Source organism: Hibiscus syriacus, unplaced genomic scaffold (assembly GCF_006381635.1).
Source record: "Hibiscus syriacus cultivar Baekdansim isolate YM2019G1 unplaced genomic scaffold, ASM638163v2 tig00109948_pilon, whole genome shotgun sequence".
NCBI classification, from domain to species: Eukaryota; Viridiplantae; Streptophyta; class Magnoliopsida; order Malvales; family Malvaceae; genus Hibiscus; species Hibiscus syriacus.
Window position 1 is genome coordinate 131,571 of NW_024062536.1, and position 26,990 is coordinate 158,560.

Consider the following 26,990-nt stretch of genomic DNA (forward strand, 5'->3'; position numbering starts at 1 on the left):
TTTACGTGCCATAGCATAGTACATTAACACACGTAATAGTACTGATACTATAAAACTCCAGTATCGATACTGGTCTAGCCCAATGATTATTAACGACTATATTTTTAAATACAACAAAGGCAATACTGATATTCCCTGTACTGAGCAGTTTTGTCTTGCAGCAAATTAATTCCACAACGGTTCTAAATCAACGCAATGGCTAGAAACAATTAGCAACTCATTCCATCATATAAAAACAAATCAAGAACCATTGAAGAAGGTTACAACACCTATCCAAGCAAAAGAGATCAAGAGAAAAGTGTTCACTCTTTATTTTCCATTTTCTCTTGTACATAGTGTTCTGAGCTTAACTGCATATCTTTTGTACCAAATCTTGTAAGCTCAAATTTGTAAACACCTACCTAGAGAGGTCTTCTTGTTTATACGAATGTCATCCTTTATAAAAAGAGAAATGGTTCTAGTTTAGTCTCTCAAAAACTAGGGATTTGTAAATGTTACCTTGAGTCTAGAAAAAAGAAAGAACAAATTAGTGAACTTGTTAGAAATCCTTAGTGTGGAGCTAAGGTAGTGGATATAGACTTTGGTTGATAAAGTCGATTCACTCTAAATCATTGTGCAAATTTTTCTATCTTTATTCCTTCACACCCAAATTTTTCTAAAGACCAATTCACCCCCTCTTGGCATATTTTTCGGTTGATCATAGAGCTTCAATGATCCTAACAAAGTCGTGTCATTTACAGGTTGAGCCAATTACATGTCAGTTTCATAACAGGTCAGGTAATATGAATTTTTTATCAGGTTAATATTGGATTCGGGTTAATATCAGGTCGGATGCATGTTGGATTCTCTTATGCTATTATCATGTTCAATTTAGGTTTAGGTCATTCTTAGGTCAAGTTCATTTCAAAATTATCAAGTCCAACTTGGTTCATATCAACACTAGTGCAGACTCGAATCGATTTCAAATCATCTCCATCTCAGGTTATAAGTACTTTTGACTAGAGTCGATTTCAATTAGTTTTACAGGTTTGATCACTTTTTCACATCCCTAAAATTGAACTTCAAAATCAATCGTTCAAAACAATTCAAATAACAAAATTACAAACTTATCGATTGAATTCAGCACTCAAAACTCTGGATTTATCATGGATGCAATTGAATGCTTCAAGCATCTCGCGCGTCAAACCTTCCTAGCTAAGCTGACCACTGAAACACCAACAACTTAACTACTTGGCTAATGGGTTGGTTCCTTTGTCTCATAAATCCACTAATGTAATTTTCTCATAAACCCAAGCCTTGGAATAAAACTGAAACATAGGTACGTTGTCTAGAGCTTGAGTGTTGTATTTTGGAGTCCAAACCCTCTCGTACATTATTACTTTTAACCGTAACTTAAGGGCGTGTTTAGTTCTCACAAAAGACCATTACCATTATGATCTTTTCTGTAATCTTATTCTCATATTTGGTTTGAATTGATTCCCACAAGGATGGAAAAGATTATTACCAACAGTTACACTTTTTGGTCTAAATGGTAGGAATGTGATTCCCTCCATTTCTTTTTAGGTATTTATTCATTCCAATCAAACTGGACAATATACTCCCTTAAATAATGATTTTTTATTTAAATCCTTTGTATCATATTTTTAATTAGATAATTAATTATTTGCAATGCGAATTTATTAAATATTTTTATTTTTAATTTAATATTTAAATGATGTTACATATATTTAAATAATTAATAGTACTTTAATATTTAATATATTTTTATTAATATTATATTTATGATGCCTATAATATTAATAATTCAAATATATTATCTAATAGTAACTCTTATACTATTTTGTAACTTTTAATAGTTAAAGGACTCAATGAAATAACATCCTATAATCAGAGACCATTTGTGTACTTCACCCAAAAACCACTGAAGTAATTTTAAATACTTATTGAATTATTAATATATTACAATGATCAAACCATTAAATATATCCATATAAATATACTTAATCGTGCACATGAAATTAAAATCAATGCAATATTTCTATCATCTCAATCTAAAATAATAGTTCGACATATATTCAACAGATTGGAAAGATTTTTATATTAACTAAAACTCGACATACATAATCAACGTGTTGAAACACAAAAATAGATTGCTAAAATATGAACTTTTCAAAAAGTCAAAAATTATGTAAACTACATTAAGTGGAAGTGTGTATATGTTTGTGCATATAGGGAGAGAGCAAAATAGTTGGGCATCATTCACAAGTTGAATAGTTGGATTGACCAATGATAGGCTGTATAAGAGCTAAATCCAGGCTTTTAACCCCAATTTTTTTTCTTAATTGTAACAATCATTAGACCAACTCCGAAATTACACAAACGTCTTCTACATCATCCACCTTATGCCAAAAAATGGGGAAAAAATAAACCATATTACCTCTGAAGTTACTAAACATCAACTTCAGGGCAGCCTTCAAACTGAAGGATCAGGACATCCAAAATTTTGGTGCAGCCGTTAGTTCCCCATCTCTCGCATTACCCTGTGCTGCAAGCTTTCGAATACGACCAGAAAATTCCTCAGCCTGACACATGAACGAGTTAACATGAGTCAAAGCTCTTGCTTCCGAAAACCATCAACTCCTACCAAAATCCAAGGAACGGATAATTTTCTGTAGTGATTTTGGCTACCGTATGATTTCAATGATAGTAGATAGGGAATAAAAGACGCATTCCCCACTTTTACGCCCAACTGTTCACTGATTATATTATGAACATTGCTGCTTTTCACGAATTACAAACCTAAAAACTGCATTACCCAACACACATAATTGAGGTGACTAATGGAGGTCAGAGAAAAGATTACTAACCTTCTCGTCAATCCACATTAAAGATGTTAGTTGATTATTCAAGATTTTGACCACCACATCTAGGGGAGTAGTTCCGTCAAGTGCCTCGAGTTCCCCACCCTAAACATATTTGAGGGCAGTTGTCATTTCTGCTTATGTTGTAAAAGATACTTAAAGCAAGTCTGATCATAACACCAACGACAGTTACCTGACTAGAGTTTACAGTATTGATAATAGACTTTATCTGTTCTGTCATATGCTCCAATTCCCTCTCTACATTTTCAGCCTGCTCAAACCTGTAACGAAGATGAAAGAATAAACTCCCGTTCAATACATGTAAAGCAAAGCTGACTTGAACACCAGACCAAGCATGGGATAAGATTGCAAAGTGGACAGAAGTTAAAACATAGAACAAGCTTGTTCTCACATTGCATCCCTTGTTGACGCAGTTTCATCATCAAGAAGCAATCCACGCTCATCCTTATAAATACGTTCTGCTTCTTCTTCCATGCTTTGCAAAGCTGTATCAACCTAGGGAGGACAGGCATACATAATATTCACATTACTTACAAAATGGTTGACTATATCACATTACAAATTTAAGTAACGAACAATCTAAATATCATATTCAGAAGGAAAGCAATGGCTAATACAATAATTACACAAGGCAAGTCTAAAATTTTATATCATGAGCATCCATGATTTTCGCAGAAACCTTATGAATACAATGTACATGAAATACTTTTCTTCCTCTATATTTAATTGGACAGGAAATTTATGATTGTGCATTCGAATATTGAGGAAACATTCACTAGAAACAGGAGAACTTAGCTCTCAAGTAGCACCTGGAATGAGAAGACAATCATGCATGCAGGCCTTCAACATTTATCATCAATAAAATGTTCCCAATACTTTCTTTCGACTGATAAAAGCTAATGGTGCGGAGTTGAATATACACTGTGATCTTATTTATGAAAAGTTCAAGCATATTGGGCAAAAACAAATTTACACAGAATTGACTGATAAAGTAGATCAGTGAAGAAGCTACACTCACATGCAAAGTTAAGTATAAAAGCTTCAGCAGTCTTTAGAACTTAGCTACCTTATTGTTCAAAACATAAAAGTAGCATAAGGAAGCAACAATAATAATCGCAAAATCATTAATGACAAACAAATCCTCTTAGAACTAGGACAGCATTGCTATCCAAAGCGAGTGAAAAGTTTCATCCAGAGGTTAAGCAACATAAATTTTGGTAGTTATGTAGAGATTCCTACAAGAAAAGACATTAGTGAAAGTCAAAATGTCATGTACCCTTGGTGCTATTAAGTTTAAAAGTTTGAAAAATGTATACCAGCAAAAACCAATGAAATACCTCTTTTTGATGAGTCTCAATTAACTCCAATTGTCGCTCCAGGCTAGCTTGGGTCTCAACCACTTTTGCCACTTCTATCTGAATTGATGTTTAGAATTAGAAGAGAAATATACAAAAACATATTAAACAATAAATTGCAGAAAAATAGGATAATGTATAAACCTTGGTAGACTCTGATATAAATCCCTTGTTGATAAGGCATACAAATAACACTAACAGGAAAGCTACCTCACAATACAATATAGTAGTACCTCAAGCCTAAGAAGAACATCACGATTCTGCAAGATTCGCCTGTCCCACTCAGCTATTGCACTGGCCTGCTTTCGAAATTTCCCAGTACGTTCTTGAAGTTCAACATTCCATTCCTTGATGATCTGCAGCCCGCAAAAGAAAGTCTCATCATCTCAATGACAACCATAAATTAGAATGTAGATGAGGACAAGATGAAATATACATCTTGAATCCACTAAAAAGGTAAAAAGACTGTTCATATTTCTTCCTCCAAAGTGAAATTTGAAGAACACTTGAGAATGAAGATGGTAAGGTTTGAAAGCGGCAGACAATATGCTTTGTTGTTGCATGTGCTTGTGATATGTATCACATACATCCAGTCCCACATTTTGAATTCTTAATTCTTCCAGATACATTGTGAATATTAATATACCATTTTCCTCTTTGTTATGCTTTGGTTTATCCCAAAAACTAAAGCGATGTTTCTACACAAAGATAACCTAACCTTTTCCACTGGTATAATTAGTATAAATGCTCATAGCATGAAATATCGGGAGAAAACATTAAGACATGAAAAAGAATGATTTAACATCAAAAAATTTATATTAAAATAGAAACAAAATTACCTCTTCCACTGTCTTTCCTGTTATCTCAGAAGGTAACTTTGGGGAGGTAGATACTGCAGCAGTGGCACTTGATGTCATCCTATAAGAAAAGTAAACAAAAGTGGAGATACCATACAGAAGTTACACCAAAAACTATTTCAATGATTCAATAAGAAATTCAGAACGTTTTTATTTAAGACAACTTAAAAATATAGAAGTAACACCACTTTTAGAAAAGAAATATTCAGCAAATATAATAATAAACACAAGGATGCTACCCGATAAAAAAAGGAACGGTTCTAATAGTTTAAAACATTAAAAGACTCTACAATTATTCCAAGCACTAGAACCTTCAAAAATCAGATCAGTTTTAATTAGCACCCACCAAACTAGTAACAATCACAATCATCTCTCCTCATGAATTCCACCAAATGCAAGTTCAAGCGCAAAATATGAAGAGTTCCAGCCCTATCTGTACTCCTAACTTAGGCACCCAAAATTCATTTCCAATGCCCTCACCTTTGTCCATTAAACAATATGAGACAAGAAAATTTGAAAACAAGTGATGTCAAGGAAAAACTAGGGAAAGCTACGGAAGGGAGAAATGATGGGTGTAAAATCCAATAAAATATTTTTCTAAATAACATTTCAAAGACGAAGGACTGGAAGCTAATACATAAGAATTTAATATTGACAAAAAAGGGGATATGGTTAAAGCAATTTCACTAAGGGCGCCAGGTGCTTAAGCCCTTATATTGCCTCAGGCAGAAGGCGGAAAAAGTACTAGCCTGAGTGAAGTAAAGCGCGACATGTATACATATATTAGTTTTTGTAATATAATATCTATATGTATCTTTCTAATTTTTAAAATATAAAGATTAGGGTATATATAAAAAACCAGAGTATAGTTTATCGACAAAACATGCAATTGTTTTATTGGTCAGTATGCATGATTTACTTATGGTCAATGTTAGCTGTTGAATGATCAAATATTACAAAGTATAGGGTTCGGTATTATCATTTCCTTGCTAGTAAAGGTATATCAAATAAAAAATAAAGTGAAAAAATGAAAGAAATTACGGAGAAAATTAATCAAGCAGGTTTTTATGTCCATCGCCTTACAAAAAAAGCTTGCCTAGCCTAGGTACACTACAGTATGCCTGTTCAAATGGGCCCGGCCTGAGAGGGTTTGTGCTGCTTTTGTTGCATAATGCTAAAGCACAGGTAAGCCTAGGGGCGTACCTTGACAACACTGGGTTAAATGAATACCAGAGAAGGGATAAAACATAAAGCCACCAAAAAGAAACCTAAACATACCCACTGCTTGAAGCAACAATGAGTGCTGATGATGTTTGGGCAGCAGTAGTAGTAATAGTAGTTGTTGAAGCAGCAGAACTGGAAGCAGTAAGACCTGCAGGATCAGAATTACATTTGCATGACAACTTTAACCCAGCATTACTTGATCTAGGGCTAGGCCCTTTAGAATTCTACGAAGCAGCAGGTCGAGGGATGAAATAAATTTAGAGGAAGGCCTTAATAATTACTATTAGGCAAAATATAAGACACATACACATTCACAAAAACAAAAACAAAAAGATGAAAAGCATTACTGGTAACAAGCAAACCCAGAATATTACAGTTTATAGGAAGACTCACTGAATGCAGGAGCACTGACGGTGGATTGTGCTCGTGAGGTCGAAGCAGGAGTGGATGGTTTTGTTGATAAAGAAAAGCCAGAGAAAGGACCAGAACTCCCAAACGTAGTGGCTGCATTTGTCACACCAAATCCAGTTAAAGAACTCACAGCAGCTGATGTTGAAGCTGAACTAGCGGGTGCAGCTGTTGAAGCTGTAGCAGCAGAAGATGAAGAACTTAAGTTGAAGGCAGGGAATGATAAAGTTGAAGCAGCGGTAGTACTTGATGCAGGGGTAGAAGCAGTTGTGGTAACTATCGCAAACAATGGCGCTGATGATGTTCCAAAGGACGAGGAAGACGGTTTTGACACAGCGGCACCATAGAATGTCGGTGCAGGTGATGATGAAACTGCATTGACAAATCCAAATGCAGGTTGAGAAGCTGAAGGTGGAGCAAATGAGAAGCTTGAAGAGCCTGATGAAGAAGCAGCTACTAAAGAAGATGCTGCAGTTTCTGTTGTTGTTGAACTGGCAGTGCTCTTCAAAAATGGTGAACTACCCCCAAAAGAGAATCCCGTAGAAGAGGCTGAGCTTGATGATAATAAGCTTGGAAAAGACGGAGTTGCAACTGTAGTAGTAGAAGCTGAAGATAAAGAAGAACCAAAAGAGATCGTGGCAGCAGTTGTGGGACTGGGAGTAGCAGTAGCTGGCCCCTGTGACGATGAAAACAGAAGGGAACCACTGCTACCTCCAAATGGGGATGAAGTCCCTGAAAATTACAAAATTAAGAAGAAAAATAAGTTGGTCAGATTTATCAGATCAGAGAGCAAAAGGAACAGAGACAACAAAGAAGTGGGTTTAGACAAGGCAGCACCAGAGACTGTGGGTACTGACGATGATGAGGAAGCTGCATTGCCAAAACCAAAGGCAGGTTGAGAGGCTGAAGAAGGGAGGGCAAAAGAGAAGCCTGATGAACTTGATGAAGGAACAGCTGTAACCGAAGGTGTTGAAGTAGAGGCTGCTGTTGATGTTGAACTTTCAATGCTCTTTGAAAAAGATGAAGTGCCAAGGGAGGAGAACCCTGTCGGAGCAGATAAAGGTGAAGTGGTTGAATTTGAAGCTGAGCTCGATGATATGAAGCTTGAAAAAACTGGGGTTGTTGCTGACAATGAAGATGAGGATGAACCAAAAGTGATAGTAGCAGTAGGTGCAGGTGAAGATGAAAATAGGGATGAACCACTGCTGGCTCCAAACGTGGATGGAGAAGCCCCAACCTTTTCTGAGAAACAGCAAACGAAGAAAAAAAACTGTTAGCGTAAGGGCAATTATGCAGAGACAAGAAAGAAGTAGATTTCAAAAGGCTGAACCTGAGAATAAGGACGCTGGGGATGATGATGAAACTGGGTTGCCAAACCCGAAGGAAGAAGATGAACCAAAAGAGAATCCCGAAGAGCTTGAAGAAGTAGAAGCAGCAGCTGTTGTTGGGGTGGAACTTGCACTGCTCGTAGATAACGGTGAACCGCCCGGGAAAGAGAACCCTGAAGCAGCAAAAGGCGATGCAGATGCTGAACTTGATGAGAAAATGCCCGAAAAAGATGGAATTGTAGCTGTAGTAGCGGTAGAAGCTGATGATGACGAAGAAACAAAACTAAAAGGGCTAGTAGTAGCAGAAGTCGATGATGAAAATAGAGAGGATCCCGTGCTGGCTCCAAACAGAGGTGAAGTCCCAAACCCTCCTGAGAATTACAAATTCAATCCAAAACAAAAACAACAAATGGTTAGTTTAAGCAGATGAAAAAAACAAGAGCATCAAAGAAAACGAAGATACTGAAACTATCAAACCTATGTCACGAAAATGATTGAAAATATAATATGAAAAAGAAAATGACACAACTCTGCTAACCCAATGTTGACTGTTATAATGTCAAGTAAAATACTAAATAAATTCCAAAATTTCAATTCAGATCTGATATAAACTATAAAAGCAAAGCAAAAAGTAATAATCAAAGAAACGAACCCGAAGAACTGAAGGAACTGTCGGCCATTGCAAACCTCGAGCACTGACTAGACACTGCGAATTTCAAACATCAAAACATTAACAAAAAGAACTCAATATACGCTCATCATTAGAGAAAAAAGAGAGGAAAAAAGTAACATACATAAAAGCTCTCCGTCGAAACTCCTTTCTAACAAAATTAGGGTTTCGGTTCTTTTAAATTGGGTTTTCCCTCCCGAGTCCCAATTGGATCCGGGTAGAGGGTCTATAAGCAGGCCGGGTTGTGTCTACTTCTTCGTGGAAGTGAATGGGCTAAGATGAACCAGAAATGCTTATTTAATTTATGGGCTTAAAGTTTATTTAATTTGTAACTATTTGAACGTTCATATTTTTATATACTTAGCACTTGTTTAAATTTAATATCTTAAAGAATAATAATAAATTTATTAATCATTGAGATCATTTAATTCAGACTTAAAATTACATCGCCATCTAATTAATATTCTTTTTTATGCATAATGTCTATACATAATATTTAACTTTATATTGGATTTATATTACCCACCTAAAATAAATTAACAAAATATTTATTTGTTTAACTAAAGTGTGTATTTGATCAAATTCAATTAAGTTAAAATGAATAATTTATTTTATTTTAAATTAAAAATTAAGGTATGAAAGTGCTTAAAGTCTTCAAACTCTTTAAAAAAATTAATTAAGTCCTTAATTGTTTTACACCTAATTAACCTTTCAAACTGAAAAATTAAATCAATTACCCTCTCAAACCAAGAAATTGATTAATCATTTAACCAATTTTGATAATTAAATCTTAATAATGTTGACTGAGATATTACAATCACATAACATCATGTGATTTTGTCACACTAAATTTATAAATATTCTAAAGAAAATTATTAAATATTTATTAAAATTCTTAAAATTTCTAAAAAAGTATTAAAATTAATAAATTTTAGAAATGACCCTTGGCGACATCATGTGTTCAAACGGGTGTCGGAAAATGAATATAGAAGATTTGTTTGTGAACGTTGTTTAAGGAGAAGAAAGTATCATACTAGAGTTTAAAAAAATTCATTATATTTTCTGTTATACAACAAACTCTTATCACCTTTTATATACAATATCAACAAACTAACCCTCAACTAATCAATTACTAACCAACTAAGCAAGTTAATTAACTATCAGACCTGTAACACTCTCCTTTCAAGTTGATGAATGATATACATCTTTCATTTTCAAGTCGATTATTAAATATTCATGTTGTTTTATCTCTAAACATTTTGTCAACGCGTCTGCTTGTTGGTCCTTGGTTAATATATGATGTGTTTGTACTATACCTTTCTGAATTTTCTCAAGAATAAAATTACAATTAATCTCAATATACTTCATTGTCTCAAGGAACATCAGATTGGTAGATATTTAAAGTGTTGCTTGACTATCACAAAATAATGTTGTTGGTTCATCATGCTTCACTCTTAATTCTTCAATCAAAACTTTTAAATTTTCTTTTGGAAATTAAAAAGAAATAAATTTCGTTAAGAAATAAAAACATGATTTTTGATAGATTAACATATTGGAAACAAGTTGAGGCATGCTACTACACAGTTTCTTTAAGACAAATTTTGGCCACTCTTATGGTGCTTGAGAACATTGGTAATCTGTCTCCCAAGATACAACAACTAGATGATCAACTGCAGTTGCACTCCTGCAGAGATTACGAACTATTCTTTTGAGATAAAGGGCAAATGGTCTCGTCATACTTTTAAAATCCATAACTTTAAACTTTGGTGGAATAACCAAATCAGAAACCAGACTTAACTCTTTAGCGTCAAACCCAATAAACGACTCAACCACTTTAACAAAATTCACTCTCTTCAATATTCTTTAGTTGTTGAGTGAATTCTTTGTTGGATCTTTCTTTTTCAGATATTTCATTCAAGTTTGTGATCTCATTATCAACATGAAATTCCTTCAGCTTTACCCCAAACGCGGTAGGGTAATCGATATGAAATGATGTTCCATATTGATGAGGTGGTAGGTTGTTAGTGGTGAAGAAAACTTGAGGTCGAGTAATACTTTTTTCAAGCGGTCGCATACTTCTTGAACATCTCCTTAATCTTCTTCAGCATATTGAGTTGTAAGCTTGTAATATTAACCTCAATTTTAGCCAATTTGCTTCTTACTTCTTCTTGCATGTCCTTCTGCTCTTTTTCAACGTAGGCTAATCTTTCATCCATCTCTTTGGTCATCTTTCTTGTGCCATACGAGTGCAACTATTAGTGGGGTGATCAGTATGATCAAAAACCTTCCATATTATTTGATGTTTTATTGAATAAATGAATGAATGTTTTAACACGTGATTCTTAAAATGTGTAAGCATAAATGAATCAAATGAAATGCAAAAATGAATGTATGGAAGAGGTATTGATCAAAATAATTGTTCATTAAACAACTCTTGAAAAATCAACAATGTCTTAGTACATTGGGAAAGTGAAAATCAATTATTAAAAATAAAATCTAGCCCTATCTCCTAGTTGTTCAACTTATGTGAGTAGCCAGATAATGTGTCCTCCATCAGACTCTAGCACTACAAAAATCCTCACAGTTTCTACTTCCTTCCCCGTAGCAAAGACTTGTCAAGCAAGATCTTGACCCTAAGCCTTTGGCCTCAGCATTGACTCATGTTGAGTCTGAATCATCTCTCCAAATCATCAAAGTAGATCATTTAATTCATTATTACTTAGAGGCTTATTTTCTTCGAGAGAGAAGATACGCTCATTGCATTCTTGGAGACTACTCTCTAATTTATTTATTTTAAATTTCAAGGCCTCATTCTCTTCTTGAATAATCTTCATGGCTAACATGTGAATCAAATTAGAACCTTCCATTTCAACTATTTTCTTTCTTAGTGCTTCATTTTCCTCTTAAAGACTTATTTCAACATCATTAAACCTAATTATACTAGGTGAGTTAAGCCTTCTCTCTAGCTAAAATATCAAATTATGAATTTTAAAGAACTTAAAAGGGCTAAACCTAAAAATTTAGGCTTTAATAGTAAAATCTAATGAATTTTTACAATTTTATTGAATTGAATAATTAAAATTGAACCTCGGGCAAAAAGGCATGGATCAAATTAAAATTTTGCCTAAAATCAAGGACTATGGTGAAATTAAACCTAAGGTGAAGGCTCTAATATTAAAACCTGACAAATTTTAATAGTTTATTGAATCAAATAATTAAAATGGAACCTCAGGAAAAAAAAGGCAAGGACCAAATTAAAAAATTCATCCAAATTAAAGACTAAGGTAAAATTAAACCTAAGGTAAAGGCTCTAATATTAAAATCTAAATTTTTAAACAATTTATTGATTTGAATAATTAAAATGAAACCTCGAGCAAAAACATGAGGACCAAATTGAAAATTCCCTTACATTAAAGGACTAAAGTGAAGTTAAACCAAAGGTGAAGGATCTAATATTAAATCTTAATAACTTTTAACACCTTATTAAATTGAATAATTAAAATGGAACCTTAGGCAAAAGGCAATGATCAAATTAAAAATTCACCTAAATTAAAAGTACACTGAAATTAAACCTAATGTAAATGCTCTAATATTAAAACCTAACCAATTTTAGTAATTTATTTAATCAAATAATTAATTTGGGACCCCAAGCAGTAGTGGGGACCATTTTAAAAGTTCACCTAATTTAAAGGACTAAGTTTAAGGACTAAATTAAAAGAAATCTAAAGGTTTAATCTAAAGTCAAGAAACTTATTCTAAGACTAAATTAGAAAGCATGAAAAATTACAAGCAAAAATTAAAAGCAATCAAAATAGGTAAAGGGACTAAAATGAGAAAAATAGTAACTTTAGTCGTACAGTAGTAAAGATGGCAGAAATTAGGGCATAAAATAAAGATGTCATACAATATAGGCACTGGAATGGCAATAAAACTATAAGGATTATACTGGACTAAAATGAAAACTGTCAAAATAAGGTGCCAAATGTCAAATAACAAAAAATAGAAGCCAACCAGAATTAGTGACTAAAATGTAAAGCAGACAAATCAAAGGACAAAAATAAAATAGAGTAGAAAGTAAATGGCAAAAATAAAGGACTAAAATTAAAATATTGGAAATTAAAGGGGAGAAATTAGAAATACTAGAATTTAAAGTGATGAAATTTAAATAAAAAAATTGCATAAAATAAAATTAAGAGGTTCGTTTTAATAATTTTATATGGACCATGGATAACATGTAGGGATGGCAACGGGCCGGGTTCGGGCCGGGTATTGGTCCCCCCGTCCCCATCCCCGTTTAAAAAACCAGTACCCGTCCCCGTTTAAAAAACCACGGGGATTTAAACGGGGTCCCCGTCGGGTAATCGGGGAAAACCGCGGGGAAACGGGTATCTCCGTTTAGCATAAACGGTTATTTAAACGGGTATTGGGCCGGGTATTGGGTCGAGAATCGGGCCGGGTATATATATATATATATTTAAATTAAATATATAAATATATATTTTTTATTTAAATTAAATTTATTAATATTATATATATATATATAATTATTTTTAATATTTATCGGGTCGGGTATCGGGGCAGGTAATCGGGTAATCGGGGCAGGGATTACCAAACCTGTCCCCGTCCCCGTTTAAAATAAATGGGTTTTCCCCGTCCCCGTTTATCATCCCCGAACCCGACCCGTTTAATTCGGTTTTCGGTTTTCCCCGTCGGGTTCGGGTTTTTTTGCCATCCCTAATAACATGGATCATACCCAGTATGGGTCACCGATTGTGAGGTTGTAGGGTCTTTTTAATAAGTTAGAAGTTAGTACGCTAAATTCGAAATAATAAAATAGTTAGAGAAATAGAGAGGAAAACTAAAAAAATGCTAAAAGTAGAGAGACTGATTCGTAATTACCCATTAAACCCTAATTAAAAACTCTTTTTTTTCAATTTTGGTTAATTTCTCCTTAATCCAAACAAATATTTTATTCTTTTTACTTTGTTCTCTCAACTCCCTCTTCTCTTTGTTCGGTTGTAACCCCTCATCAAAACCTCAGCCACCACATCAATCGTTGTACATCGACATAGATCCATTATTACAGCCGCCACCTATAGTGGTGGGTAAGCCCAAACAAAGTCCCAAAGTAGCCTAAACCCTTCGATTCTCCTTCCTAGACCCAAAGCAAAGCCTAGAAACAAACAAAATAGCCCATAACTTTCCTAAAATGAACCCAACCCTTCATCTTCCTATTCACCAACGACCGAACGTTACTTTTTTTTTGCTCCAAATGACTAGACTTCTAATGAACAAGAGAAGAGGTCTAAGAGATCCTTTCATGTAGCCCAAAACTCAAGTTAAACGTCTAAACCCAACCCCTTTTGTTTAGAAAATTAGTTAGAAAAGGCTATTGTAATCCAAAATAAAATACAAAAAGTACTTTTAAAAGAACTCTGGTTTTTTATTATTTCGCATCGATTTTGGGATTGTCAATCGTTTACATGTTATTTTTTGGGATTTTTTAAACCCTTTGCAAGGTTACAAAAGGAATGATATGAAAAAAGCTCTAATTGGAAGCCAAACGACTTTCAATCGTGTTGCAATATTTTGTAACTCTCTTGTTTCCTTTGTTTTTGCTTGTATGGCGGTTGATAAAGTGAGGAAGGTTATATTGATGCTTGCTAGTAGTTGTCATCGCTGCATAAAAGAATTAGGGGACCATGGCTTGGTGATTCTGATGTAGAAAAGGGACTAAGCCCATGCGCGTTTTTGGTTGAGAGAACACAAAACGTCGCGTGGGAAACTTAGGGGTTGATGGGTGCACTGTAACACCCATCTCCCGTATATCTTTTCATACACGAGATATAGATGTCACATCACTTTTCAAACAGTTTTTCATTTAAAACCCTTAAAACTTTTTAGTGAAATTTAAAACTGAAAACATTTTTATATAACAAGAAAACAGTTGTTGAAACATATTTCCCAAAGTTATCACTTTAAATACATTCTAGATCAATTTCTTTGTTTTAAATACATATTTACGTGGGTTGCACACCCACTACCAATACGAAATTCATAAACTTATTATGAATTTCTTAGTTTTGCACACAAAGTGCCCATACAGAAATTCATAAACTTATTATGAATTTCTTAGTTTGCACACAAAGTGCCCATACAGAAATTCATAAACTCATTATGAATTTCTTAGCTTTTGCACACAAAGTGCACATACGAAATTCATAAACTTATTATGAATTTCTTAGTTTTGCACACAAAGTGCTCATATGAAAATTCATAAACTTATTATGAATTTCTTAGTTTTGCACACAAAGTGTCCATACGGAAATTCATAAATTCATTATGAATTTCTTAGCTTTTGGACACAAAGTACCCATACGGAAATTCATAAACTCATTATGAATTTCTTAGCTTTTGCACACAAAGTGCCCATACGGAAATTCATAAACTCATTATGAATTTCTTAGTTTTGCACACAAAGTGCCCATACGGAAATTCATAAACTAATTATGAATTTCTTAGCTTTTGCACACAAAGTGTCCATAAGGAAATTCATAAACTTATTATGAATTTCTTAGTTTTGCACACAAAGTGCCCATACGGAAATTCATAAACTTATTATGAATTTCTTAGTTTTACACACAAAGTGCCCATACGAAAATTCATAAACTTAGTATGATTTTCTTAGTTTTTGCACACAAAGTGCTCATAAAAAATTCATAAACTAATTATGAATTTCTTAACTTTTTGCACACTTAGTGTCATTTGGTAATCACCATACATATATCAATCAATCATACATCTATGACTATCGTAACATATAGGTACATAGTAAATGCACTCACCCGACTTGTCTCGCTATTATATCCAAAACGTAAATCTTGCTACTCATCTACTTTATCTTTGACTTTCGTTTTGTTGGACTCGAGAGTTTGATTACGATCTACATAAGTATCCATTAAAGACATATATCATACTAAATGTTAGTATATTCCTAACATTTATACTTTAATAATATTCATAAGTACTATTATTTAAATTTCTATAACAATTTCAGCGTATCTTATAATTTTTGTCTCAATAGTATCGGTACCCTACCATGGTATTGATACTTCTACATTGTGGTACTGATACTCCCTTACAATATCGATACCATTTACCATTTCTACATTATGTAATCAATGGTATCGATACCTTCTCCATAGTATCAATACCCCCCCTTTCAGTATCGATACCAATTGCATCAATATCGATACTATTCAGCTGATTCTTCCAATTTTAAGGCTATAGTATCAGTACTGTTCTGTCAGTACTGATACCCTTACCCAGATTTTTCATTTTCAGCCCGATTCTTACCCAAATTTGGTCAAATTTCCTATGTTTACTCCTAACAATACTATTAAATTCTTCTTTACTTATCCATACTAACTTTCCTTCATTTAGCTTATTAAAACATCTAAAATCTTCCAAGAACATTTCCATCTAAGATTCATACCACTTTTTCTAACGTGTTCTTAATCCCAACAATGCTTCTAATCTCTTATTTACTTCTTTGACAAGTCAAATATACTAGTAAACATCAATAAAAACTCATATTCTAACATATCATTCAAAAACTCATTTTCATAAATCTCAATTATTTCATCCTTCTCTTAGTTTTAATCTTATTTCATCTTTCCTTAACCCTCTATGATGCTCAATATTTCAAAAACAAACCAAAAACGAAAGGAAAAAATTGTCATATAGAACTTTATCTTTGGCTATGGAGGAGAGCTCTTCCACGGGAAAGAAAGGAGAGAAGATAACTTAGGTTTTTCCCCTTTTCCCCTTTTTCCCCTTTTCCATACTTTAATACCTTATTAAAATGGATATTAAATTAATTTCCCTTTAAAGGACCAAAATGCCCTCTTTATTAATCTATCGTTACAACTTAGTCTCAAACACTATTTCAAATTATTTTCTCATCTTTTATTATTTATTCAAATAAATTCTTAAATTTTAAATCTTTTCAATAAAGTCACTGACCTTATATATGGGGTATTACAATTCTCCCCTCCTTAAGAAAATTCGTCCTCGAATTTAAAGACTTTATGCTTTTACCATAGTACTTCAACTATAGAAATCATTTTGTTATGCATTTTCTTGATTTCTCGAGTCCAAATCCATATTGGTTATTTTTCATAAATCAAATCTGATCGAATCTTTATTTTCCCCAATGTAAGAAAATGTGATGGATCTGATTGGTAATTAATAAGAAACGACACATGAAAAACATTATAGGTCTTGTCCATTTCGGTAGATAAAAGCTAACTGATAAAGTCTCATAAGGTTCAATAATTATCGGACTCGGTCCAAGCCGCAATACTTCCTTCCAAAGTGATACTTTCAGAAAAAACTTTATCACCTTCTTGCTATTAAATCACTTTTCTCTTTAGATCAGCATAAGACTTTTGTCAATCGGAAGCGATCTTAAAAAAATTATCTTGGGTAACTTTCATTTTATAATCCATTTCTTTCATTCATGAATCGAGATTGATTGAAACAAATTAGAAGATACTTAATGTTCAACTTTTTCTCTATAGTACGTCAGACATTTTGCTAAAATTTTTATGATGACTCTTTTCAAACCAGGCCACAACCGACTCTTTAAATCTTGGTACCTCTTGTTTCCACCTGAATGCATAGTTAACAGACTTAATGCCTCAACAAGAATATCTTTCTAAATTCTTAATCGTCGGGAATATAAAATTACCACGATAATACGAACATCCGTCGAACCTGAAATCAAAAGTCCTTAATGTCTTCATTTTTTACTTATAAAATTCTTATTAAATTTTTTTTCATATTTCCTTTATAATTCTATTATTAGCTCTAATAAAATATCGATGTCATCTTTAATTCATTTTACAGTATCGTTTTTATTCAACGCTAATTGCACATTCATAGCTCGCAAAACTGAAAAAGGTTCTAAGCAAGTACCACCACAACAACATTGGCCTTTCCTGGAAGATAATCAATGATCACTTCATACACCGTTAAAGGTTCTGTCCATATTTTCTGTCTTAGGTTCACTCTCTTCAATTCCACTAGTATTTTAGGCTTTTGTAATTAGCATCGCTCACTATACAGATAATAATGTCAAATCTTTTAAGGCAACTTGACTATTGCCGACTCTAAATCATCGTAGATAATTCCTCTTATGAGTCTTTAAATTTATCGAGGCATATGCCACAACCTTACCTTTTTGCATAAGCACGCTTCTAAACCATTGATAGATGCATCAGTAAAACCACAAAATCTTTACCCAACTCAAGTTCTATAAACACTGATGTCTCTATTATCATCCTCTTTAGCCTTTCAAAACTCTCTTGACCCTTTTCCATTCTACAAAAGACATATATTTTTTTAAAAACTTGGTTAGCAGCAAGGCTAACGCCTAAAAGTTTTTCCACTAACCTTCGATAGCAACTAGCAAGCTCTCAAAGAAATCCAAACTTCCAGATCATTCTTTGGGAGTTTACAATTACTACAGCATGAGTTTTCTTAGGATCTCTTCTTATACCGTATGCTAAAACAACCTGACCAAAGAAAGTCATCCCTGCTAACCAGAATTTCACATTGGTATAGTTTGGCATACAAGTTATTCTCTCGAAAAGTCTTATTTAACTGTAAAAAATATATGCATAACCATATAGATTTATCTTTCTTTTTCTAACAACACAATTACTTCCCAATATGAAATATTCAGGCTGATAAAACTTTGATCAAACAACTTTTATAATCGAGTCCCTAATTCTCTTGACTCACTTAAATCATTTGATACTAAATCAAAGAAACATGTTCAATACCTTAATAACCATCAACCTTGAATTACACCTCTCGATCTGGAGGTAACTCAATAAATTTATCTGAAAAGACATCTATAAATACCCAATTTTGTAAAATTATCTGGCAATTCTACTTTAATTAATTGAGTATCTATCACTTTAACCACAAAAACTATATATATATATATATCTTTCTGACATCATTTTCTTCACCATCATTATCGATATCACATTGAGCGATGATTTTACTTTCTCTTCAAAAACTATAATTTCCATACCCTCTGCATCCTTCTGAATTAATTGTATATGGAGACAAACAACTTATACTCAATATTATTTTAACTCATCAAATGACAATTCCATCAGATCCACCGAAAACATAGCCCCTTGAATCTTTATTAAATGTTTACTAACTGTCCAACTCACACTTGTACTATGACCCGCTAGGATTTACTGTTATTATCTCACTCGAGATTAAGTTAAATACAGTACTTTTATTTTAAAATATTTCATTTCCTTCTCGAGGTAATCCGTGTAACTTTTTCGGATCTATATAAAATATTCTCGTGCAGTTGAAACATATTTTATCTCAACTATGAAAGTCTAATTATCCACCTTATTTAATAAGAAGACTTGACAACTTTGTAGCAATAACTTCATATCAATTAATGCTAAAAATTGCACTAGTAAAGAAATTTACTCTTTTTTCTATCATTACGAACTTGACAATTTTCCAAGTTCTCAAGAATGAATCTCAATTTTAAATAATAATTTATTAAAGTAGGAAATGGGTAGAAAATCATTTTCACAAATTACCTTCTACAAATAACTCTATTAGGTCCATAAAACTTAACATTTATTCTTAACAAACTTATAATCAGTTAGGCATCAGTCTTTTATTTTAGAACAATTTATACTTTAATAATTATTCATAATATCAATTAACTCTTTCAATTCATTATAAACTCTAGAGTTTGCACACGTAGTGTCAATACGGTAATTCACAAACTTATTATAATTTATGTAGGTACACACTACCAATACGGAAATTCATAAACTTATTATGAATTTCTTAGTTTTGCACACAGAGTGCCCATACGGAAATTCATAAACTTATTATGAATTTCTTAGTTTGCACACAAAGTGCCCATACAGAAATTCATAAACTCATTATGAATTTCTTAGCTTTTGCACACAAAGTGTCCATACGAAAATTCATAAACTTATTATGAATTTCTTAGTTTTGCACACAAAGTTCCCATACATAAATTCATAAACTTATTGTGAATTTCTTAGTTTTGCACACAAAGTGCCCATACGGAAATTCATAAACTCATTATGAATTTCTTTGCTTTTGCACACAAAGTGCGTATACGAAGATTCATAAACACATTATGAATTTCTTAGCTTTTGCACACAAAGTGCCCATACGAAAATTCATAAACTCATTATGAATTTCTTAGCTTTTGCACACAAAGTGCCCATACGAAATTCATAAACTTATTATGAATTTCTTAGTTTTTCACACAAAGTGCCCATACGAAAATTCATAAACTCATTATGAATTTCTTAGCTTTTGCACACAAAGTGCCCATACGGAAATTCATAAACTCATTATGAATTTCTTAGCTTTTGCACACAAAGTGCCCATACAGAAATTCATAAACTCATTATGAATTTCTTAGCTTTTGCACACAAAGTGCCCATACGAAAATTCATAAACTCATTATGAATTTCTTACTTTTGCACGCAAAGTGCCCATACGGAAATTCATAAACTTATTATGAATTTCTTAGTTTTTCACACAAAGTGCCCATACGGAAATTCATAAACTTATTATGAATTTCTTAGTTTTTGCACATAAAGTGCCCATACGGAAATTCATAAACTAATTATGAATTTCTTAACTTTTTGCACACTCAGTACCATTTGGTAATCACCATATATTTATCAATCAATCATACATCTATGACTATCGTAACATATAGGTACATAGTAAATGCTATCACCAGGCTTGCCTCGCTATTATATCCAAAACACAAATATGACTACTCAGCTACTTTATCTTTGCCTTTCGTTTTGCTGGACTCGAGAGTTTGATTACGATCTACATAAGTATCCATTAAAGACATATAACACACTAAATGTTAGTATATTCCCTAACATTTATACTTTAATAATATTCACATGTACTATTATTTAAATTTCTATAACAATTTCAGCTTATCTTATAATTTCTGTCTCAATAGTATCGGTACCCCTACCATGATATCGATACTTCTATACTATGGTACCGATACTCCCTTACAGTATCGGTACCATTTATGCATTTGGTAATCAATTATCGATACCTTCTCAATAGTATCGATACCCCCTCTCAGTATTGATACTAATTGCATCAATATCGATATTGTTCAACTGATTCTTCCAATTTGAAGTTTATAGTATCAGTACTATTCTGTCAGTACCGATACCCTTACCCAGATTTTTCATTTTTCAGCCCTATTCTTACCCAAATTTGGTCAATTTTCCTTATGTTTACTCCCAAAAATATTATTAAATTCTTCTTTACTTATCCATACCAACTTTCCTTCATTTAGCTTATTAAAACATATAAAATCTTCCAAGAACATTTCCATCTAAGAATCATACCACTTTTTCTAACATGTTCTTAATCCCAACCAATGCTTCTAATCATTTATTTACTTCTTTGACAAATCAAATATACTAGTAAACATCAATAAAAACTCATATTCTAACATAGCATTCAAAAATTCATTTTCTTAAATCTCAATTATTTCATCATCTCTTAGTTTTAATCTTATTTCATCCTTCCTTAACCCTCTATGATGCTCAATATTTCAAAAACAAACAAAAAAAAGAAAGGAAAAACTTGTCATATGGAACTTTACCTTTGGCTATGGAGGAGAACTCTTCCACAGGAAATAATGAGAGAAAATAACTTAGGTTTTTCCCTTTTCCTTCCCTTTTCCATACTTTAATACCTTATTAAAATGAATATTAAATTCATTTCCCTTTAAATGACCAAAATGCCTTCTTTATTCATCTATTGTTACAACCTAGTCTCAAACATTATTTCAAATCATTTTCTCATCTTTTATCATTTATTTAAATAAATCCTCAAATTTTAAATCTTTTCAATAAAATCATTAACTTGATATTTGGGTATTACATGCACTAAACGCGATGGTAGATTGACGATTGAGGATTATTGACGATGATGATCATTTTAGAATACTAGGATAAACCCTAATTCTGATGAATCTGAGTAATTGGAATATTTTTTGGGTTTTATTTATAAATGGTTTATATATTTACATTTTATTTATTTGATAATGTTAATACTAAAAGGCGGATAAAATGGGTGATTGCACTTATGAGTCAACCTACCTACTCTAACAACCGGGTTAAGTTCTCTTCTTTTTAAACCTTAGACGATATAATAATTCTAACATTAATTATTTGTTCAAAATAATTTCGGAAACTCTATATGCCATAACCATTTTTTTAAAAACAATTAAGTTTAAAAAAATAATTATGACTATATTTGAAAGATTTGGGATTTTTGAATTAATTTGTATTAAATTGAATGAGAGTAGGCATCGACCTTTGGGCTAGGTATGTCGAATACCTAAAAACTTCTTTTAAAACAATTTTAAGAAAAAATTGTTTTAAGACAAAAATTGGTATGCGTTATCAAAGATTCATTTTTTGGATTCGAGAGTCGATTACGCGTAGGGAAAGGTAAGCACCCCCCACACGCCCAAAAATTGGTACTTAGTCGCTTATATATTGTCGCGGTAGTGGAAATTATAAATCAAATATAAAGTTAGAAAATAATCCATTTATTAAAGTTTAATTAATTTACTTCGAATTATTTATTAGGGAAAATCCTTTAATTCGAAAAGAAATATCGAGATTTGCTTATCCTTCTACAGGAAGGCTATCTCTTCTATTTATTGCCTAAAAAGAATATCCCCTCCTCGATTTATCAAAAAAACATAAATCAAATATAAATTGAATTACTATATAAAAAATGCATTGTATTATTTGAATTAGAAATAAAAACGAATTAATTAGTAAAATAAATTTGATTTATTTCAAGTTCACATTTCGTTCGAATGTTGTATCAAATCACACTACTTCGACCAAGTAATGTTTTCCACGCCCATTCTACAAATAAGTGTTATTGAAAATATTAGAGTGAAAAAGCATAAAAAATGAATGACAGAAACATTTTGTATGATCGTTCGAAATCAATTCCCAAGAACAAAGAATATATACATACATAAATAATACGAATAAATATATAATATCCTTACATGGTAAAAATGTAAGGAAATAAAATCTAACTAAGCAAAAATTAAATTATAGAAGTAAAATAAAAATATAATAAAACACAATAATTAAACGAATAAATTAAAGTACTGAAAAATAAAGAGACATAAATAAACGATTAGAACATTAAAGCAAATAAAATGTAAATACTAAAATTAAATAAAGTAAATAAAAAACATAAATTTCAAAGTGCATAAAGTTAAATAGCAGAAATAAAATGCAATAAAATGTTAATATCGAATTTTATTATGTATCCTGTACCATAAATGAGGCGAGTCATACCCCGGGGTGAATTGTCGCAAGGTCGTACATGGTTCGAATGAAATAAAACAAACAAATAATAAAATGTTACAATTAGTAATTAGCGGTTAGAAAGGTTAGTTGTTAGAAAAGTTAGCGGTTAGCAGAGTCCGAACTATAATAATGCGGATCATACCCCGGATCGGGTCACTACAAGGTCGAATCAAAATTAGAAATAATAAATAAATAAACAATGGTTAGAATGCAATAAAATAAAAGCCAGTAGTTAATAGAGTCCGAACCTAATAATACGGATCATACCCCAGATCGGTCACCACAAGGTCTAATCGAATATTAGAAACATAAATAAATAAATAACAATGGTTAAAGTGCAATAAAATAAAAGTATCCTGTACCATAAATGAGGCGAGTCATACCCCGGGGTGAATTGTCGCAAGGTCGTACATGGTTCGAATATGAAATAAAACAAACAAATAAATAAAATGTTAACAATTAGTAATTAGCGGTTAGAAAGGTTAGTTGTTAGAAAAGTTAGCGGTTAGCAGAGTCCGAACTATAATAATGCGGATCATACCCCGGATCGGGTCACTACAAGGTCGAATCAAATATTAGAAATAATAAATAAATAAACAATGGTTAGAATGCAATAAAATAAAAGCCAGTAGTTAATAGAGTCCGAACCATAATAATACGGATCATACCCCAGATCGGGTCACCACAAGGTCTAATCGAATATTAGAAACAATAAATAAATAAATAACAATGGTTAAAGTGCAATAAAATAAAAGTTAGTAGTTAACAGAGTCCGAACCATAATAATGTGGATCATAATTCGAATCGGGTCACCACAAGGTCGAATCGAATATTAGAAACAATAAATAAATAAATAACAATGATTAAAGTGCAATAAATAAAAGTTAGTAGTTAGCATAGTCTGAACCATAATAATTCAGATCATACCCCGGATCTGGTCACCACAAGGTCGAATCGAATAATAGAAACAATAAATAAATAAATAAACAATGTTAGAATGCAATAAAATAAAATTCAATAGTTAATATGCAATAAAATAAAAGTTAGTAGTTCGAAATAAATAACATAGTAGAATAGTGATCAAATTAAAAGTTAGTAAAATTTGCATGCATATTCAAAATAAATAAAAAAATAAGTGACTGGAGTGCAAAAGAACTAAAATACAGGGGGCTTATACGTGATTAACCCAAAAATACTAAGTAGACTCTCCCCCATTTTCCTTTATGCTCTACGCGTGACTGCTATTTTCAGGGCCCCAAATCGAATGTCAGCCACCGTAAATCGGCCCTCGCACGCCGGCTACCAGGTCGGTGACCTCGACCTTGACCGAAGGAGGACCAACCGAACGACTTCACCCCCCATTTTTAATCCGACCGAGAAGCTCCCAAAGCTTCACATACACAATCGACCACCGCACCTAGGAGGCGTTTCTCACGTCGGCCACCGAGATGGAAACCATCACACTCTAACCGGTGACTTCACTCCCTAACCAACGACCTCACTTCCCAATCACCACCACCGGTGGTTGGGTTCCAAACCCAAAACTGAAACAAATCAAAAGCCCTGGTTTGAAGCTATTCCCGACCGTTTAGCTTCCTATATTCGAACTGTGGGGATAACCGAACCGTACCCATGTGAATAACTGTGGGGATCCCCAAAAAATATCCATAGGGATCCTTGATATTTTACAAAATTTTAAAAAATATATTTATAATCATTTACCTATATACCCTTAATATATATTTTAATAAAAATTATATATGATAAGATTGTGAGATTATGTGTTGCCACTATTATATCTCAAATGAACTAAAATTGAAGTTTAGATCTTTTCTCATTTAATATACATTGATTTGTTAAGATTCAAAGTGGTTAAGATTGTACATATACATTGAGTGTTAGATGAATATTAATGTTTGAAACTTTCATATTATAGATAGAGACCAGTTTAAGATAATATGATATATCATACAAGTTTTAGGTGTTTCATTGATTTCAAAAATGTTTGTTTATTTTTTAGGGATGAGGATTAATCGAAACCTATAGGGATAGGTATGAGGACAAAAAATCACTGAAACACATGCTGGAGATTCCCCAAAAGTGTACTTGAAAGTGTTGGGGAATTGAGTTTTGCAAAATCGTCCCCGCCACGCTCCGTTACCACCCCTAGTTTTACGTAAAAAAATTTGATTCAAAATTTTAAACACTACTCACGTTGGTTTTCATGATTAACCTATATTGGATAGAGATGTTTCTCAACTCATCTCTTTGTACAACGATACTTTCGACTCATCCATAACATATATTATGATTCATATTTGTACAAAATAGCTATGCATCAAGTGTAATAGTGATTCCCAAAGAACATATCAACAACAATGCACCAATCATAACAAGAATACATTTATCATAGGGTCTTAATATAAGGAATTACCCTTAAATAAGCCCTTATTTAGCATTGATGACATTTAACATCCAAGAATGAAAAGTCACTCACCTTTATGGAGATCCAAGCACAATATCAATTCTAAACTCTATATATTTATTTTCGATAGTTGATGCACCAATTTTTACTTGAGAAATGAATCATAAAAAACCTTAAAGAACATATTATACTATCACAAACGCATCCAAAATAGAGGAAAAATTATAATTTCAAAGCATAGCGAAAATCAACAAAATAATTGAAACTTTTACCATACAAGCGATCTAACATGTCTAACACATTGGAAGTTGCTTCCTGGCTCTAAAGTTGATAAAGAATGATCCTAATAAACATGTAAACACATTTAAAATATCCAAGAAATAATGGAGTAAAGTATTATAGAGGGCTTACTCAAGCATCCTCCTCTGTTGGGGAGTAATGGATTGAGGAGACTAAGTGTCTTCTTGATGAAATGGACTATCTTAAGGGACATAGACTTCATGCAGTCGTTTCTTTGCTGAAATATGATGCCCTAAGTTGGTGGAATTCAGTTAAGATGACTACTCTGAGGGATCAACTGATGTATGAGTTTTTCTGAAAGGCTTTTCGGAGCCAGTTTGTTGGCACTTAATATCTAAAAGAGATAAAACATGAATTCATATATCTGAAGTAGGGTAATATGACAATTCAAGATTTTGAGTTAGTGTAACATCCTAAATTCTAGGTTAGTAGTTTTGGGTTTACCCGATAGGTAAGTAGACTGTGTGGAGGTTTTGATTAAAAACGTTGGGTCGAGTGTGGGCTTAATTAGTTGTGAATTGAGCCCAATTGATCATAAAAAGGGATTTTTTTCGTATAAGAAAGATAAGAAAGGACCAATAATGTAATTTTCCCATTTTTTAAAAAGATTAGAGCTTTTATATATCATTTAATATTCTTCTCTTCATTTTCTTCATTCTCTTCTTCTTTTTCTTCCTCTTCAAGTGTCATAGCTAAGGGTAAGTTATTTGAGTCCTTTTATGCTCATTTTAAGCTTCAAAATTGTCTCTAATCCCTCTAGCAACTTGTTTTGATGATTCACAGGCTTGGGTTCTTTGTATGCTAAAGAAAGTAGGGGGTTAAGCAACCAAATCCTAGAGGAAATGAGTGTGGCTAAGAAATGAGCTTTATTTCGAGATTCTAGCATCAAGGTAGTGTATTTCTAATCCTTTGTGGTGTTAAGGCTTTTATAAGTATAAAGATTTGTTATGATTTAAGTATTTGAGATTTTTAGGGTTTATGCTTGATTCATATTATAGATTACGTTTTTGATGTATTTTTATGGTACTTTATGACCCTAAGTAGCTTCCCTGAGCTTTAAA

The 26,990-nt window shown here is 32.6% G+C and overlaps 1 protein-coding gene across 1 annotated transcript; it reads right to left on the reverse strand.

Moving 5' to 3' along the window:
- Positions 1-2,287: 2,287 nt before the first annotated feature.
- Positions 2,288-8,882, reverse strand: LOC120210978 (nuclear pore complex protein NUP62-like). The gene is made up of 13 exons (XM_039209614.1): positions 8,849-8,882; positions 8,707-8,760; positions 8,057-8,425; positions 7,564-7,968; positions 6,712-7,458; positions 6,373-6,466; positions 5,077-5,155; positions 4,471-4,593; positions 4,220-4,297; positions 3,274-3,377; positions 3,055-3,142; positions 2,868-2,966; positions 2,288-2,582 (listed from the first exon to the last, which is right to left on the reverse strand). The coding sequence occupies exons 2-13, from the start codon at positions 8,732-8,734 to the stop codon at positions 2,487-2,489; spliced, it is 2,310 nt and encodes a 769-aa protein (XP_039065545.1). The 5' UTR covers positions 8,735-8,760; positions 8,849-8,882; the 3' UTR covers positions 2,288-2,486.
- Positions 8,883-26,990: the final 18,108 nt, after the last annotated feature.

Bases quoted from the DNA above. Each gene is read 5' to 3' on its own strand.
- LOC120210978 (XM_039209614.1), bottom strand. From the start codon at position 8,734: ATGGCCGACAGTTCCTTCAGTTCTTCGG. The intron at 8,426-8,706 runs GTTCGTTTCTTT...TGTAATTCTCAG, and splicing joins CAGTTCCTTCAGTTCTTCGG to GAGGGTTTGGGACTTCACCT. The intron at 6,467-6,711 runs GTGAGTCTTCCT...CTGATCCTGCAG, and splicing joins CGTCAGTGCTCCTGCATTCA to GTCTTACTGCTTCCAGTTCT.